Source organism: Amphibalanus amphitrite, unplaced genomic scaffold (genome assembly GCF_019059575.1).
Source record: "Amphibalanus amphitrite isolate SeventyFive unplaced genomic scaffold, NRLGWU_Aamphi_draft 000035F_arrow, whole genome shotgun sequence".
Lineage (NCBI taxonomy): Eukaryota > Metazoa > Arthropoda > Thecostraca > Balanomorpha > Balanidae > Amphibalanus > Amphibalanus amphitrite.
In genome coordinates, this window is record NW_024881531.1 from 1,437,949 (window position 1) to 1,454,136 (window position 16,188).

Below are 16,188 nucleotides of genomic sequence, written 5' to 3' on the forward strand. Positions count from 1 at the left end.
CGACCGTCCTATATCGCAGAATCAGCGCTCCGGGAGGAGATTGCGGAGACTTCTTGTGTGGGGAGATTGCCTGCGGTGGTGCCGCTGCGGCGCTGCTGACGTGGGGCGGTCTGCATCAGTGACGTCCAGATTGAGTTATCCGCGACATTAGCTGTCCTGTACCGCTGGCCGGTGTCATAGAAGCTGCCTTGACCTTTCAGCGTACGTCACATGCTCCCGCCCCTGCCTTTGCCACCGCCCCCTGCTCGCTCTGTTATGCTTTCAGCTGTTCACCAGATAACGATTATGTGTCTGCCGATTATGCCGGTTATTACATGCCGGATCCGGATGCCGGCGTGCGTTGCTTTGATGCGTGCATTTATGCCTCCCCTTCCTTCTCTCCCCTCCCCCTCCCCTCCCCCTCCCCCTCCCCCTCCCCCTCCCCCCCTCTCTCTCTCTCTCACTCACTCACTCACTCACTCACTCACTCACTCACTCACTCACTCACTCTTGCCATCAATGTGCTCTCCCCGTACTTACTCCCCTCTCCGTTGTTTCGACAGGCGTGGTGTACGAGCACCCCCGCATCGGCTCCGACGGAGAATCGGAGGAGGCGAGCGGCACGTCAGACGAGCTCACCAGTCCAGTACACGTCAAACTACGGCAGAGGAGGGACCGGGAACGGCGGCCCAGTGCTAACGTAAGGAGAACGGCCGGCTGATGTGGTAGCGAACGGCGTGAGGGAGGGTCACGGCACGAGACGGCTGTGACAGGGACAGTGAGCTTGTGGGGATGGGCGGCGCCGGAGAGAAATGAAAACGGATCAGAGGAGTGATCTGGTATATTATGTGCTACTGGGCTGAGAGGGAGGGCTGGTGGGCTCTTTGTCTTTCAAATGAATTTGATTTACTACTTGCTGCTAGGTCGCTAGGCGTTGCTCGAACCACGGTCGTAATGGGATGTATGCATGCAGTAAGGGCACTGGTTATACTGCATGACGCTGGCTACTAAAAAGACTGATCAAGCTGATGCATACAAGGAACTGCTATCGTCCAGAGGTCGCCGTAAAACGTTAGTCGCGATTCGGAGCGTGCCATTCCGATTGCCCAATGCCATTTCGCTGGTGCGGTGAATGGAGAGAAAGTTTTACGCACTCTGCCTAAAAACGTGGCCGCGCGCATTGGCACATGTGGAATCGTGCACGTCGGCAGGTCCGCTCTGTGACAACGTCCTTGGGAAACCGGTAGAGGAAGAAAGAAAGAGAAAAAGAGAGAGAGAGGGAGGAGGAAGAGAAAAAAGTAAGAGAGAAAAAGTGGAAAGAGGGATAAGAGAGGGATAGGCTGGATTAAAGGATGCGGAGGGTGAAAGGATCAGAAAAGAGAGACCGAAAGAGTCGTCGTTTCTGCGCTCTGGGCTGTTTGGGGAACTGCTTAGATGCATGAGCCGATAAATTGCAATCATCTGGAACCGGATTGTGAAGGTGTTGTCAGCACGTGTTTGACGCCGGAGGTACGACCTTGGATTGTGATGCATGCTGCGGACCTTGAGCAGCTGGGCGCTGGAATTCGTTAGCCGTGTTTGTTGGATGACAAAAGGTGATAACTTACCTGCCCGTCCTGTTTGGCAGCAATGCTAATTATTTCGTGATGTTTGCTGCTTGTGAACAGAGTTAATCCATTTAAGAGCCTGGATGAAGTGACGGTAGCTTTAAATTGCTCGATCCAAGCATCTTCAACAAATTATTGGCATCTTGCTAGACGACGATAGAAGGTTCAGTTTAAACTTTAATGTTTCACTCCGGGGTTCACTAAAAGAAATAACATTTAACGTCAGGGTAGAGCCACTGTGACTTTATCCCTGTCCCACTGATAAACTCTACATCTATCGACTATCGCTCGCAAGAAGTTCTCGAGGTCGTACCTTGCCAACGTCTGGTCTGGCTTTAAAGCATGCATTTCAAATGCGTCGGATCGATGACGCCGGGCTCGCTCGCACTGTCGAACTGGTCTACGAACCGTGGTTGTCGATCGTCGTACGGGTCACTGGCCAGTGGCCATGTTTGTGTCGGAGTCGCTCAGCGGTGGGGGGGGGGGGGGGAGGGTCTGTATCGACGTGTGGAACCCGTCCTACACTGCCCAGTGTAGCGTGGCGCCCCATCCCCAAAGTTGGCCCGGGTTTGGGTACGCGCTGTGGGAGGAGGGGGAGAGACTCGTGTGGGCGGGTGAGTCATTGCCGTCTCTACAGAGTGCAGCTGACCGTCCCTCCATGTGTCGGCATTTCATAATGTATCAGTCTGTTTACCTGTCTGTCTGTCGGTATGCCTATCTGTACGTTTTCTTATCCATCCGTTTAGACCTGCTCCAGCACCAGCTCTGACCGACTCCAACCAGACCCGGCGCCGATCGCGGCTCGCGCGTGACTCATAGATGCACGTGCACGGACTCAGGGGGAGCCCGTGAGCCGTGAGCCAACCGGCACCGCCGCCCGCCGCCAGACGGCCAGGTGGCAGCCGGCGACGCGCCGCTCGCGCCGCGATCGCGCCGTTTTTCGTCGCGCCGCGGCGCTGTTTGCCGTGCACGCGCCACTATCGGTGCCCGGCGCCGCCGTGTGGTGTCGGTCGACCTTTGCGTGCAGTAGCGGCGGGGGCGGGGCGGACCGTTCCGCCCGCGTGTCTGTGTGCCGACGGCGGCTCACCGGGTCGGCCGGTGAGCGTTCCTCTGCCGTGGAGAGACGCTCTGCCGCGGCGCGATCGTTCCGCTGTTCATCTCCTGTTCTGGTGACGTAGCCGCCTGACTGGTCCGGCGGAGGTGGCGCAGTGGCGGCCAGGGTGGCGCGGCGGCGGCAGTGGCGGCGCCAGCGGGCCCATTGCTGCCCGCGTCCATGCGCCGCGTCTCTGTCACGGTAGATATCGTTCCGGGGTGGGGCAGCGAGTGTGATAGCGAGTGTGGCGGGGGTGGAGTGGAGTGCGGTACGGGAGTGGAGAGTGGGTTGAGTGAGCTGTGTGGATTGTGAGTGTCGGCCATGTCAACTATCAGTTTTGCCGCGTATGGTGGATTCGCTCGGCTTGGCAGGGGTCTGGGAGTTTTGGGAGAGAAACAGTTGCCGAGTGGTGTGGTTAGGTTATGTGAGTGCTGTGAGTGCAGAGTGCTCTGTGAGTTATGAAAAGTGTTTCCTGTGCTCGTCAGTGTATGCAGAGTGACTCGTCCCCATTGAGGCAATGTGCTGTGCGCTGTGGCTATTTGCAGTGCAATGGATGTGCTCTGTTGTCATTGAACCCATTGTGAGGCTCCCAGCATGCATCATTGCATCTGCGCAGCAGGATGGTGTGCTTAGTTGGCTGTGTGTCAGTATCTACGTTCTCTGTTGCACCTCTTCTAAATCTACGAGAAGAGTATCTATTTTTACTACTTTTGCCACTTTTTTCTGGTTATTCCCAGAACACATCATGTGTTTAAGAACAGAGCAGCCCCCACACGCGCTGTGCGTGTTTCACTGCTCGCTGTTCACTGCTGCGTGAGTGTTCACCAGGCTAGAGGGCCTTGGTTCACCAGTGCGTGTGATTGACGGCGGTGAGTCGGCGCACCGGCGGCTGACTCACCGCGCCGTCACCTCCCCATTTCTCACCCGAGCTCGCCGGCCACGTGCCGAGTGTGACGTACGCTCCTCTGTCGACAGGAGATCAACAAACGGCTGTCGCTGCCGGCCGATCTCCACCTGCCCGAGTCTTTCCTTCAGAAACAGTCGCTCAGTCCGACCCTGGATGGGAGTCTGACCCGAGCCACCCGACGACAGTCACTCTCAGAGATCGGCTTCGGCCAGCAGGACACCTACATCAAACTCGACAAACTCGGAGAGGTGAGAGTTGAAAATTCGCGGACACCGTTGCCGGCAATGCTAAGATAGTGTGACAGACGTGTCCCAGTTTGCTTTTTCTGCGTCAAGGTTTTCATTTTAAAAGTGTCAATAATCTGACATGGCATCGACAGCACTTGCTCTGTCGGTTGTTTTTGTGTCAAAGTTAACCCCCGAGTAGTGCAGCCCAGCTGTGGTATTTTCCTTGCCATGGTCTTATCTCGCCTTCCTGTGCAACTGCCGGCCACTGCCGGCGATGTGGTGTGGCGACAGCGCTGTGCACCCGGGCCGCTGCACTCGGACACGCCGGTCTGACGGGGACGGATGCGGTAGTGCGTCCATTCATCTTCCTGTACGGTACTGCGCGGGGAAACTGGCACATCGGTCCTTCCCTGACGGGTGTTCAGTCGTGGGCCTCCTCGGCCTGGGGAGAATCTCGGCTGCGATGCGACCGCGCCAAAAAAGAATCTTGGCGTTGATATGGTGTTGTTAGGCAGTGGTTGTAACCTCGTGTATGTTTTGTTTGTAATTCATTGATAGAGGGTCAGGGAGAAGATGCGCATTTCGCCATGTGTTCGTTTCCGGAGACAGCTTATGTAATGATATCGTGAACTTCTGAGCTCATGCTGTGTGGAGCAGCAAACAGAAGATATTTATTTGTGGAGTCCCCAGCCGAGTTCTACGGTCCTAAGCACTTCGGTTCCGGAAACCAGACTGATGTTTTGATAGTGGAGATTCGTAAGTAGTAGCCTTCTCTGATGTTGTCGCAGTTGGCCCGTGCTCCCGTGTTTCAACATCCTTGGATTAGGTCAGGTTAGGGTCGGGTCAAGTCCGGTCAAGGCAAGTTAGGTCAGGACGGGTGGGATCAGATCAGGTCAGATTGGAGTTTGGTCAGATCAGGTCCTGTTGACCTATTTTTGTCGGTTCGTGTGAGGTGGGGGTTAGTTCCAGCTCAGGTCGGATCAGGTCGGGTCACCCTGACCGACCACGCGACTGTCCAGTGAGCGGGTGTTGGACACGGACCTGGCCTCCACAGCACAGTCGCACGTGCAGCTGGGGCTCCACCCCACACCATGTAAGGCTGTACCGGCCGGCCAGCCGCCGCTGCACCGTGCTATCCACGTGCACGCCGCCTCTCACGGCCGGTGTGAGGGTTCTGCAGCTCCGCCCCCGCCCCCGCCCCCGCCCGGCGGACCCGTCCCGGGCAGTCCGGCCGCTATCGTCGGCGCCGTGTTTTTGGACGGGTCCGGTGCCAATTAGGGCTTCCGGGCGGCGGGCCGCGCCGGGCGACGGTCGATACAGAGAGCTGCTCTGTGATACCGCTGCTGGACTGTCACCCCCGGAGGCGGCGGCGGAACGGCGCGGAGGAAATTAGCGCCGCCAGAGCCGTCCCCACCCCTCTGTCTCTGTCCCCATCTCTGTCCCCATCTCTGCTGCTCCGCCCCGCGGGCGCGCCTCTGAGGATCTTTGTTCGCCCACGGGATGGCGCTTCTAGTGAAGAGTTTGCAGCACGACCTCTGCCCTTTAAAAGTTGACGTCACCTATCTTTTTCTTCTGCTGTGTCCGTGTTCTCCCTCCCTCTCTCCCTATTCGCCGGCCCGCTCTTTCTTCACCAGTCACTGCCTGAGGGTCCTTCCTTACAGTCACGGCTCCTCAGCGCCGACCTTCTCAACACTAGTCTTCTCTCTTGATGGCTTATCACGTCCAATTCTATTTCTTTTCCTGTTTTTTTTTTTTCATCACCACTGGATAAAACCACCGCCACTACCAACGGTCTGAGCTCGCAGCAGCACTGCAGGGTGGTAAAAAATATGTTTATATTCTGTAGCTATCTTCCAAGATGTCGATGTTTTAATTCTTAGCACTTCGTAGTTCGTATAACATCACGGACAATGGTTCTATTTGCTCTCATCTCGGGCTAAAAGGATGAGTCCTTATGACCCCTCCCTGCAGTGGCCCGCGGTCCTTCCCCGCCCCTGCGCGGCCTTCAGACGACCTTGCCTGTGGCCGGGCGGCCGCCGTCTCCCGCGGTAGCCATCTCCATATGGATGGAGCCATTAGAGGTGCCATATTTTCCCGTCAGACAGACAGACAGCGAACATTCCCAGTACAGACTGGAATCTGTGCGGCTAATGGTAATGTGCGGTCCGGCTGGTGTAATTCTGTTGTGAGGGGCGGTTTGATGGTGTAATTTAGCACTCCGGTGCGGTGCGGTGTGTGCTGAATTTGCTGAGTCGTTGCACCTCTGAAGGAGTGGCCGTCTGCTGTGTGTATTCATGCATACATAAGAGCGTGCCCTGTTGTGGATGGTCACCTGTGTGTATCACTGGATCGACTGTCTGTTCGGACCAGGGCCGTATTCACGTCGATCTTTTTCGTAAGAATTTTCTTAAGTTTGACCTACTTCTTAAGTAAATTTTTTTAATCACGTGAACTCCATCGATAAAAACTTAAGAAGTGTCGACGTGAATACCAAATTATACTTACGAAAGAAAATCGACTTACGAAGTCGACGTGAATACGGCCCCAGAACGCCTCCCGTCGCCAGTGTGTCTGTTCTGAGGACACATCTACAAACCATATCTACCTCGGGCCTTGTCCGACCCGAGTGGCTTTCCTTCCTCCTGGTGCGACCTTCTGGTATTACCTTCTGGCGACCGCATTCGGCCGAAAGGCTTGTTTTCCTGACCACTCCCGTCTAGCATCATCTCTGTCGATCTCGTTACTATGATGTACTTATGTTTTTGTGTGTCTGTGTTATGTCTGCATCTGTCTATCCATATTGTCTTTTTGCCATATGTCGGTCTGTATATGTTTCCATCTTCAACCTTTCCCCTCCATCAAGACACCAAGCTCTGCCGTATGGAAAATCCGCCACTGACGTCTGTTCTCTTCCCACAGGGTACCTACGCTACTGTCTATAAGGGCAAGTCGCGACTCATTCCGAACCGGATCGTGGCATTGAAGGAGATTCGGCTGGAGCACGAGGAGGGCGCGCCCTGCACCGCCATTCGCGAGATCTCCCTGCTGAGGAAACTCAAACATGCCAACATCGGTCAGTGGAAGAATGGGAGGGATGTAACAGAAGGAAAGGGAAGGAGGGATGGAGGGAGAGATGAAAAGAGCTAGATAGGGAACCAGAGGAAGCGTAAGGTAAGGAAAGGCAAAGCGTTAGGAAGAGGGAAGAGTAAGGCAGGGATGTGATTGCAGAGTGATGATTGGTTGTCAGGTTTTGGCGCAGCACTGTTTGATTCGCTGTGAGCGCAGAAGGGGGCGTGACAAAGTAGACGGAAATGTGACGAAAGTCGATGTAAGAATGTGACATCCAGTTATTGCTTCTGGAGTTTTCGTTCGGTTATTGTTTATTCCCCGGTGGGCAATATCTGAGTACATTTGGCTCTTCAGGGGCATGCTGGGTTCCCGTTATGTAAGCAATCAGCTTCCCAGCAGTATCAGGAAAAATACTTGCCTGCAACAAGTGATATCCACTTGACATACGATCCTTATCACAAATGTCGTCGACGATTTTCCAATATCTTCGCTATCATAGCCAAGTTTATGAAAAACATTTTCCAAGATGCTTTCGTAAAAGAAAATGTGTTTATGCAAAAGATGTGTGACGATCAATGGCAAAAAAAAATCGTTGAAGGAATGCTGCCTAGGTATGCGCTCAATCGCGGACCTGCGTGGTGTGGTAATTACTAATTAGTTTTGCGCCTAATGGCCACGTCGGCAAACTAAGCGGCAACTGCGTCGTACTGCTGACATGACGCCTGCTCTGCTAGCCGGCCGTGCGGACGGCCGCGTCGCGGAGGGGCTAGGAGGGGGAGGGGATAATTAATGAATAAGGATATCACGTCTGACTGGGGGTAGCTGGGAGAGTGACGAACGCAGCGAGCGTGCCGGCGAGGTGAGCGGTCGGTAGATCTCTCGGCGCAATCTCGCCAACCATAGATCACTCCCGGGGGATGGTGGCCGTCCGTACAGCGCCCGGGGGCTGGCTTCCCGCCGGTGGATGTGTTAATATCGTGTTTGGTGCCCCGCATTGGGTAGCGTGTCGGCGCAGATTCTGGTTTCTTTGTTCGGCTGAGTCCGTATCGGCTTTGCGGTATTGACGTGTCTGTATCGCCAATCGGGAATGTGTGTGTGTAGGTCGGGGGGATGAATCACCGCTGTGGGTTCTGGGAATGTTGCGTGACCGCTCCGCCCGCTGGGTATCACATCCGGTAAGGCGTCTGGGATCTGTGAACGGTGTTCGCCACCCTTCTGAACGTGCCTAGCCCTTATTTATCCCCCAGGAACCCTAGGGAAGCGAGGCGAAGCCCCTAAGCATCCGATTGTGAGATTTTAGAACGCCCCTGTCGACAGCCAGTGACTGCTATTCCCGGAAACCCTTCACTCTGTTTCTCCCGCTCTACCCTGTTTCTCCCACCATACCCTGTTTCTCCCACTCTACCCGGACCCAGGCCGCAGGTGCGCCTCCACACAGTCGACGTCCCTCCCGGGTCCCCTCTGACACACCGTCCGGCTGTGTCCGGGTAGAATGGGCGGGACAGCGGCTCTGTGGACAGTGTTCTCCACTCCCCGTACCTGTCACCGGGGACTTGCTTTATGTCGGGGACGCTGTGCGGTGGTGGGGGGAACGTCTGATGGCTACCCACTCACACCTCTGGCATGTCCTGCCGGGGTGTGGACGGACGACTGCGGAGGCAGGGGGAGGGACTGGCCGCTCCATATCGGGCAGTGAGACTTGCGGCGGATTGGCGGGGTGTGTGCACTGTGCAGGCGTCGAGGCAGGAGGGGAGGGTAGGCTCCTGTGATAGCCTTTTGTGTGGGGTTAAGCGTGCCAGTGCGTATGCTAAGTGGAGTTGGGTGCGTGCCCGTGAGTGGGTTTTGAACAAATTTGGTGCGATTAGAAATAATTTATGTGCGTGTCTTTGGGCTTGAGGCTTATGCAAAGCTAGTGAGCTTTAATGTGGTTAAACAAAGACAGAATCTTATTCCCTTTGATTATGCTTCCTTATTTGCTTCAGTAATCACTGTTCAACTGTTCTTTACTTATTAGTGTCAGTCGTTCATCCTGTTCATGTTAACCGCTGTTCTATTCATGGTGACTCCCGGCCTTACAATCTCTGACCTCATGGCGACCTGGAGACATCCACTGACCTCAGTTTTACCCCTGTTCTGCCCTCAGTGACCCTCCACGACGTGTGTAACACCAGTACGTCGATGACGTTGGTGTTTGAGTTTCTGGAGAAGGATCTCAAACAGTACATGGAAGACTGCAATAACGTACTCAGCCTCAACAACGTCAAGGTAAGCGAAACGGTAGGCTAATCTCTCAGGGTTGTCTGTCTGGCAGACACGAACAAGTGTTTTGTATGGAATTGCAGGTCCTAGAAGTCCCATCCCGGTTGCCGATTAGGCCGATGGGCGTTGAGAGCTGTAAGAGGGACTCCCTCCTCTTCCATCCTCCTCTCTCTTCTCCCCTCCCCTTCCGCTCCTCCCCCCTTCCCTCCCCACCCCTTCCCTCCCCACCCCTTCCCATTCGTCTTTGGCGACTGTGTTGGCTCTTCCCGGCGGCTATCGTCTCCACGCCTGACCTGTCCCCGGCCCGGTTAAAGTGTCCGCCTCAGCGCTTCCCGTTGACGAATGACGCCCATATATCTGCACGGCATTGTCATAATGTCAACGTGGATCATGTAATATTTCAGCCAAAGTGGCCGACTTCGTTATGGACGGAATCTCTGTATGAAATTGCAATGAATTTCAGAATAGAAGGGTCCGCTAGCGACCTGTTTTACTTACGATTTTAAGCCGTGTAGGAATGTATGTTCAGTTGGTGATTGCGTCATCGCATGGGCGATAGATCGTATCTGAAGGGCTATCGCCGAAGGAATTTGTTTACTTGTCAATATGACCGCTACTTTTTGCAAAGCTCCCCTCGAGCAGCACTTGACTGAATGTTTACATAGGGTCGATTCTCACCACACCCTCTGAATTTGCACGAGCCGCCACGCCGCTTCACAGCTACCTACACTACGCGGCTTCAAGCCCGTTTTGGTCAGAAATGTCTCATCCATCAGTCGGCAGTGTTTTTGTGAATGACATATGAGGAAAAGTGGTGCGGCGCGTGTCACCCGGGTAGCCGAGCTCTGGTTCAAAGTATAGGTTTTTGGCGGCGCGCGCCAGGCCGATAATACGGTCTGCGACGACCGTTAGTTGCTGAAGGGAGTGTCGCGGTGATGGGGGCGATATGCAGCACGCGAAATACGCCCACCGGTGGTCACTAGTGTGTAACGGCAGCGCGATGAAGCTGCCAAAGAACGCGTCGAACGGAATGAGGCTTCAGGTCGGAGATGGGGAACTGATTTGAAAAAAAAAATGCAGTCTCTTCATTTGAGAAGTAACTGCGCCGTGGCCGTTGTCTTGGGCAATGTTTTCAATAAGGAACCCATCTGGATTTCATATGCACATAGGCTCTAAATATCAGCTTTCTGTCCCATGCCATGTGATATTAGGTATGGGGTAAGACTGATTAATTGGGCTATGCCGTTAGAATTACTGAATTCTGGTTAGAGGCTGCTTCCGCGTGGGCCGGTTCGTCGGCACGGCCACCCCATCACCCCAGCCTTATAACCGGCCGTGGCCGCGGCTCCACTGCCGGCGTCTGTGGGCCCGCGGAGTTAGACCGGCGCCGGCTCCCCGACCCATTGTCACGCACTTTTTACGGCTGAGCTCGTGACTCAGCCGGCGTCTGGACCTCGTGAGGCGGCCACAAAAAGACGGCCTCCCTCGGCCGAGTAGGCCGCTTGCAAATGGCATGTGATTTTCAATCTTGGCCTGGCGCCGCTTAATGGGCCGACTGGTACGGGCCTGCTATTGGAGCGGCGCCGGAAATATGTGGCCCAAATGGCCTCCCCCGGGAAAATATGTGGTAGCGATTGGGGCCGCGCCGAACGGCCGAATAATCAGATCGCCGGCGCGCCGTCTGTAAATTCTCACTGTCGAACCGGGCGCTGTTGCGCCGTCTATTGGACGTTATAAGAATTGATGCCTTGAGCTGCTTTGGTGTTCCTATGGGCTGTATATCTTCGGCGTTTTGTTAATTGCATCTAAAAGGATCGTTATTGGGTATGCCGCTCCTACAGCGCGCGGCTGGTTGGATTGCTACAGACGAATTTCTATATAGGAGCTCATTAGCGCGAACGAAACTTGGCCATCTCATCCACATTTAAGGCGATCGGCGCTAACGGCAAACTTCCAAATTTCGTTTGTTCGTTTGATGTACTCTTTGAACTCTGAGTCGTGCTCGATCTGGTTAATTGTATTGCTTTACTTCGCCTTCTTTCTGTTTTCACTTTAACGACGCGGTCTACTCCGTTGTATTTTGTGCAAAGTTTACCGTTCTGAGCTATCTTCGGCGTTGGTTATTATGTATGTAAACAAGGCGTCCGCCTGTATGGCAGCCCTTTCCTGCCATCGTTCGTCGTTCGACCCCGCTACCTCTCGCCAATCACCAATCCTCTCTCACCCCCAGCCCCGAAATTCTCGTCTCCCGAGTCCCGACCCTACTATCTATACAGTCTTTCTCTCAAACATCACATCATCACCGTTGCTTGTATGATTGTTGCTGCCGTGTCTTACGTCCAACTGTGTTGCATCCCGCTCCCTGACCCCACCCAATTCCCGCTCTGGACTGCTGCTGTCCTGCCCGGCGCTGACCGTCCCATGTGCCCGCCCAGACATCTTTATAATATCTGTCCGCTGCTGTATTCCGCTCTCTGACTGCCCTCTGTGCCCTCCCCGGCAGCTGTTTCTGTTCCAGCTGCTCCGCGGCCTCGCCTATTGCCACCAGTACCGGGTGCTGCACCGCGACCTGAAGCCGCAGAACCTACTCATCAACCAGCTGGGTGAGCTCAAACTGGCCGACTTTGGCCTGGCGCGCGCCAAGTCGGTGCCCACCAAAACCTACAGCAACGAGGTGGTGACACTGTGGTACCGGCCGCCGGATGTGCTGCTCGGATCCACCGTCTACTCGACGCCGATCGACATGTGGTGAGTCCCCGCTACCCTCCCTGACTCTTCCATTGTTCGGTTAATGATTCCCAAGCGGATTTACCGCCTTTTTCGCAGATTTCTTGCTGGTTTCCCGCTGGTTTCCTTGCCGGCTTGCTCGCTGCTTCATTTTTCGCTTCCAGTGCCGCTTCCTTATTCACGTCCTTGCCTTTTCCCCGCTATTTTCCCCGTCGTTTCCTCCTGGACTCTGGCTCTGCGGTGCTGAGCCGTCTGTGTATCTCGGGCTGGTCTTGGTCAGCTATCGTGCCAATATTTCCTCCGGTACACCGTCTAGTAGTTCCTCTCTGGGTGGGCGCCGGACAGACTAGCTCTTGCTGATGTTGGAGCGGAAGGTGTTGATCCAAAGGCTGCTGCCAATCACTAGACTGTGATTCGTGCTCAGGTTAAAGCCGAGGAATCTGTAAAGGGCTGCTGTAATCTCAGGCTCATCAGTATCACTCACATGCGCACTTCAGGTAGCTGAAGGTAGATCTTGTGGTTAATCTCTTCTCGGCCCGTCGCCAGGACGATAAAAAAGCGGTGTAGATGTTTTCAGTTTACGTTGAGCATTGCCTGGTCGTGTGGTCTCGTTACCTCGGGCAGTTGGGCCCGAACCGCCCACTCCAGATAGTGCGCTCGTTAAACGGAGGACGATCGTTGCCGTAGGAGCTGTATTCCCTTGGTTAGGACGATGGTGGCCACGGGGGGCGATTCACTCGATCGCCGAGAATGGAGGAAGCTGTAACCGCGGGTCGTTTGGTTCGAAGATCTCGTTGCTGTGTGGTGTAGAAAGGATAGTCGGCACAGCAGAGATTTGGTGGTGGTGTGGAGGATTTAATGGTATTGATGCGAACCAACCTACGAGGCTTGAGCCTTTGCTTCCACCATGGTTTCTCTTGTGGTAGAACCCAAGAAGGATGGAAAATATTGTGCTTGGGCTGAAGACAGATAAAGACAAATTCTCTGCTTACTAAGCAAGGCAATCGTCTGAAATGGACTGCAACTCATCCACAGCAACAATATCTCCATAGCGAATGCAACGTCGAATGCCTTTCGGATTTGGGCCACAACATCCGTAGATTCCGTACTCTGTTTCTCACACAGCGAGCCCACACGGAAGGATGCAGGTCATCCCAAACGTCCCGTATTGCGTCATTTCGGCTGGGGCTGACAACAAACGCGTCTGTTTGTCTCTGAATGAATGGCGCAGCAGTCGGAAGTTACGCTGGGCCCGTGTCCGCTGTTACAGCTAACGGCCAAACACTTGGCCGCGTCTAAACTGGCGCGCCGGTGGCGTTTACAGCGCAGCGAAAGGCGCCACCAGTCGCCTCCAAGGTAAACAGCGGCGGCGGCGGCGGCGGCAGCTGCCATGTGCCGCTGCCAGCTCCGGCGTCAGCGCAGAGTTTTACCCGTCTATTTTGGAGTAAGATTCTGGGAAACTGAACAGTTTGAGGCTATTTTGAGTGCGGTATTTTTGGGCGGCCGTGGTGACCCCTAGTCCGTGCGGCGGAAGGGGGTGTGGGTGTGTCCGGTTGGCGGTGGGGTGTGTTAGATCATTGCTGGATCAAGGTTCCTGGTGTTATGATCGAAGTGAGATTTATCTCACGATGGAGAAATCGCTATTTCGAATTTTCACTTGCTACCGGATACTACGAGAAATAATCGATATCATACCATGTCGCTTAGGACGGAACGCGGATTATCGAGGTTTAGCAGTGCACGAAAATGAATTTGAGTATGAGGATCCAAAATGTGAATATTTTTACTTCATCGTGTGCGGTCTTTGCACATGTTTAGTTTTCATTCGTGTCGTGTCGACTGGGAGAGACGGCTGCCATTCCTGGGACGGTCTCATACCGCTACTTTGTGGAATAGCTGCAGATGCTGATTCCAACCTTCAAGATAGTGTTCCGCCTTGCATCTGGGAGCATCCCGACTCCCCTGGCGGGTGCTGTCGGTTGCACTGGGTCGGGTTGAGAGCTGTTTTCGATCTGCATATGCGCTCGGGTGCCCAGAAGTAGCGGAATACTATGACACTGGGCTTGTATTCGCCGCTCCCTGGTCGAAGGGTGTGTCCAGGACGAGCCGGAGGCATGGCTGCGCGATTCGTTCACAGAAATGGATGTAACTCACACCAGATGAGGACGCGCGACAAACATGATTGTGTGTCAGTGCCAGAGAAATGAATTGGATTAGTTCCTTGATGAAGTCGAATTAGCCATCTCAACACAATTGTCTGCGACGTAGACGGCATTGTTTCTTTAGGTTAGGCTGAGGGGAGGGAAGCTGCCTGAAAGTAAAGAAAATAAGCCGTTCCTGTTGCAAGCATGCTCCATGTTGTAAATCCACCGAAAGCGTTTTTGCTATCGAAAGCACTATAGGGTGTCCGTCAAAATTCGTGGAGATATGCTGTCCCACGATTTCAATAATGCCTCACGTCAATAAATGAGCTTATTTCAGCGTAACACGGGTCCGTACGCGAGATTTGGACATTTGATTGAAGAAAAAAATCATTGAAAAGGCAACAGCAAAGTGGCAAAAAAAAATTGGACATCTTTCCAAAACTGTGCTTTTGTGTGCCTATGTATTTTAGCTTGTCCCACAACCTGCGAAAAAAATCTACAGAGCTGCTGTGTAGTTATTTTTAGAGATAATTGAGCGCGAGGGAGCGTTGTGAATAGCAAAAACATTGAAATTTCTCTTCATGGTTCTTATTTTTTGGTTATACAATTTAGCAAAACTGCGCAGCGCAAAAACGTCTGTCCCACGGTTTTTGGCAAGCTTTTTTCTGGGTCACGTTTGTTTCTGGGTCACGGTACTTAGCTCCTCATTCAAAGCATTACGGACCGGGTAAGCAGGGTCTGCAGACTTGCATATGGTCCTATCCCGCGAAGGCGCAGAGAGCGGGGGCGGAAACTGAAAACTGTCAGTTGGGCTGGGCGAACCCAGGGGAAATCATCTCCTGCGTGCCATAAGATTTCTTTATTCTGGGTCACACGCCCTTGTGGCTTGTGGCTGGTAAGTGTCGAAAAGAATCACAGTGTCGTGTTGCTGCGTGCTCAGGTACTCCAGATAAGATGTACTTGGAGATTAGTATTCGATAACAAACTTGCCATATTCGGAAAACTGTAAAAAACATTCCCCTGGGTCACGCATTTTTTTCTTCTGGGTCACGAATTTTAGCGTGACCCAGGAAAAAAAATCGTGACCCAGAAGAGAAATTCTGCCCACCTACATCATCAAGACAGGCAAGTCTTTCCGCCTACGTGTGGAGAAGGTCATTGCCGATAAGGGGGTTATATCGCGCATGAGGTGAATGAACGTATCTGGTTTGATAATGCGTGACCCAGACGAAATTTTTATTTTTTTCTGGGTCACGGACCATTTTACGCGCATGCGCAATGGCATTTTTGAATAATTTCAACTGTGAACAGCCTAGGGTGCATGGTTTATGAAAAGGTAATTATTTCTAGGAAATCAGTTGTGGGACAAATATCGACCCAAATCTCCACGAATTTTGACGGGTACCCATATAACAAGTCGCCTGTCAGCATCCTTGTATGTCCGTATCAACTAGTCTGCGTACAGACAGAGAACTAATCATCCAGCGCTGCTTTCCACACTGTTTTCCACGTCAGTAACTGCTCTGGAGCGCTGACTAGCCAGCCGTGTCCCGTTCCGATGGGCGTCAGCCGGCGGCGGTCTGCGACTCCCACCCGTCATCCGCCACGGCTAATGAGGCTGTGCGCCGCCATCTGACACCCGGGCGAGCGAGATGGAGGTCCGTGTGCTGTCATATGACACCCGGTCACCCAGGGCGAGATGAAGATATGGATCTGAGCCTCGCCATACGAAAATTTGTCCTCTGGGTGACCTGGAGACAGGTCAAGGATGGGCGGAGCGGGAGCTGTCCTGGGTGGTCTGCGCAGCGCTTTGGTGTGTCTGTATAGCGACGGTTGGACGCTTCTTTTTTGTAGTCCGTGAAATCTGGACAGAAGCTGGTCCTTCCACACTACGTCAATAGATGTCGCGGTCAATGATGGTGACACGGCTGTCCACGATCGAGATTCGAAAGGTCAACTGAAATCAGTCAATTGGAGTGGAACTGAGCGTCGTTAGAAGGCGACAAAAGTTCACCTCCTAACTCTTTGGTCGAGCCAGAGCGGTGTGACCGGACAGAGGACGCCTTGGTTGGTGTGATGAGGACGGGGCAGAGAGTGACAGTGACTAACCATTACCAACTAGCAGTGATTGGTTGAGCAGTGACCCATTCACAGACGATGTGAAATGGAAATGGCA

At 53.6% G+C, this 16,188-nt stretch overlaps 1 protein-coding gene across 5 annotated transcripts in view; it reads left to right on the forward strand.

Annotated features, from left to right (window-relative positions):
- The window catches only part of LOC122371403 (cyclin-dependent kinase 17-like), a 54,478-nt gene that overhangs the window by 35,224 nt on the left and 3,066 nt on the right, over nt 1-16,188 (forward strand). For all 5 annotated transcript variants that reach the window (XM_043347715.1, XM_043347706.1, XM_043347721.1 and 2 more), the window contains 5 exons: nt 543-679; nt 3,655-3,834; nt 6,733-6,886; nt 9,026-9,147; nt 11,645-11,889. In XM_043347715.1, coding sequence (XP_043203650.1) covers nt 543-679; nt 3,655-3,834; nt 6,733-6,886; nt 9,026-9,147; nt 11,645-11,889 — 838 coding nt within the window. The remainder of the gene's footprint in view (nt 1-542; nt 680-3,654; nt 3,835-6,732; nt 6,887-9,025; nt 9,148-11,644; nt 11,890-16,188) is intronic.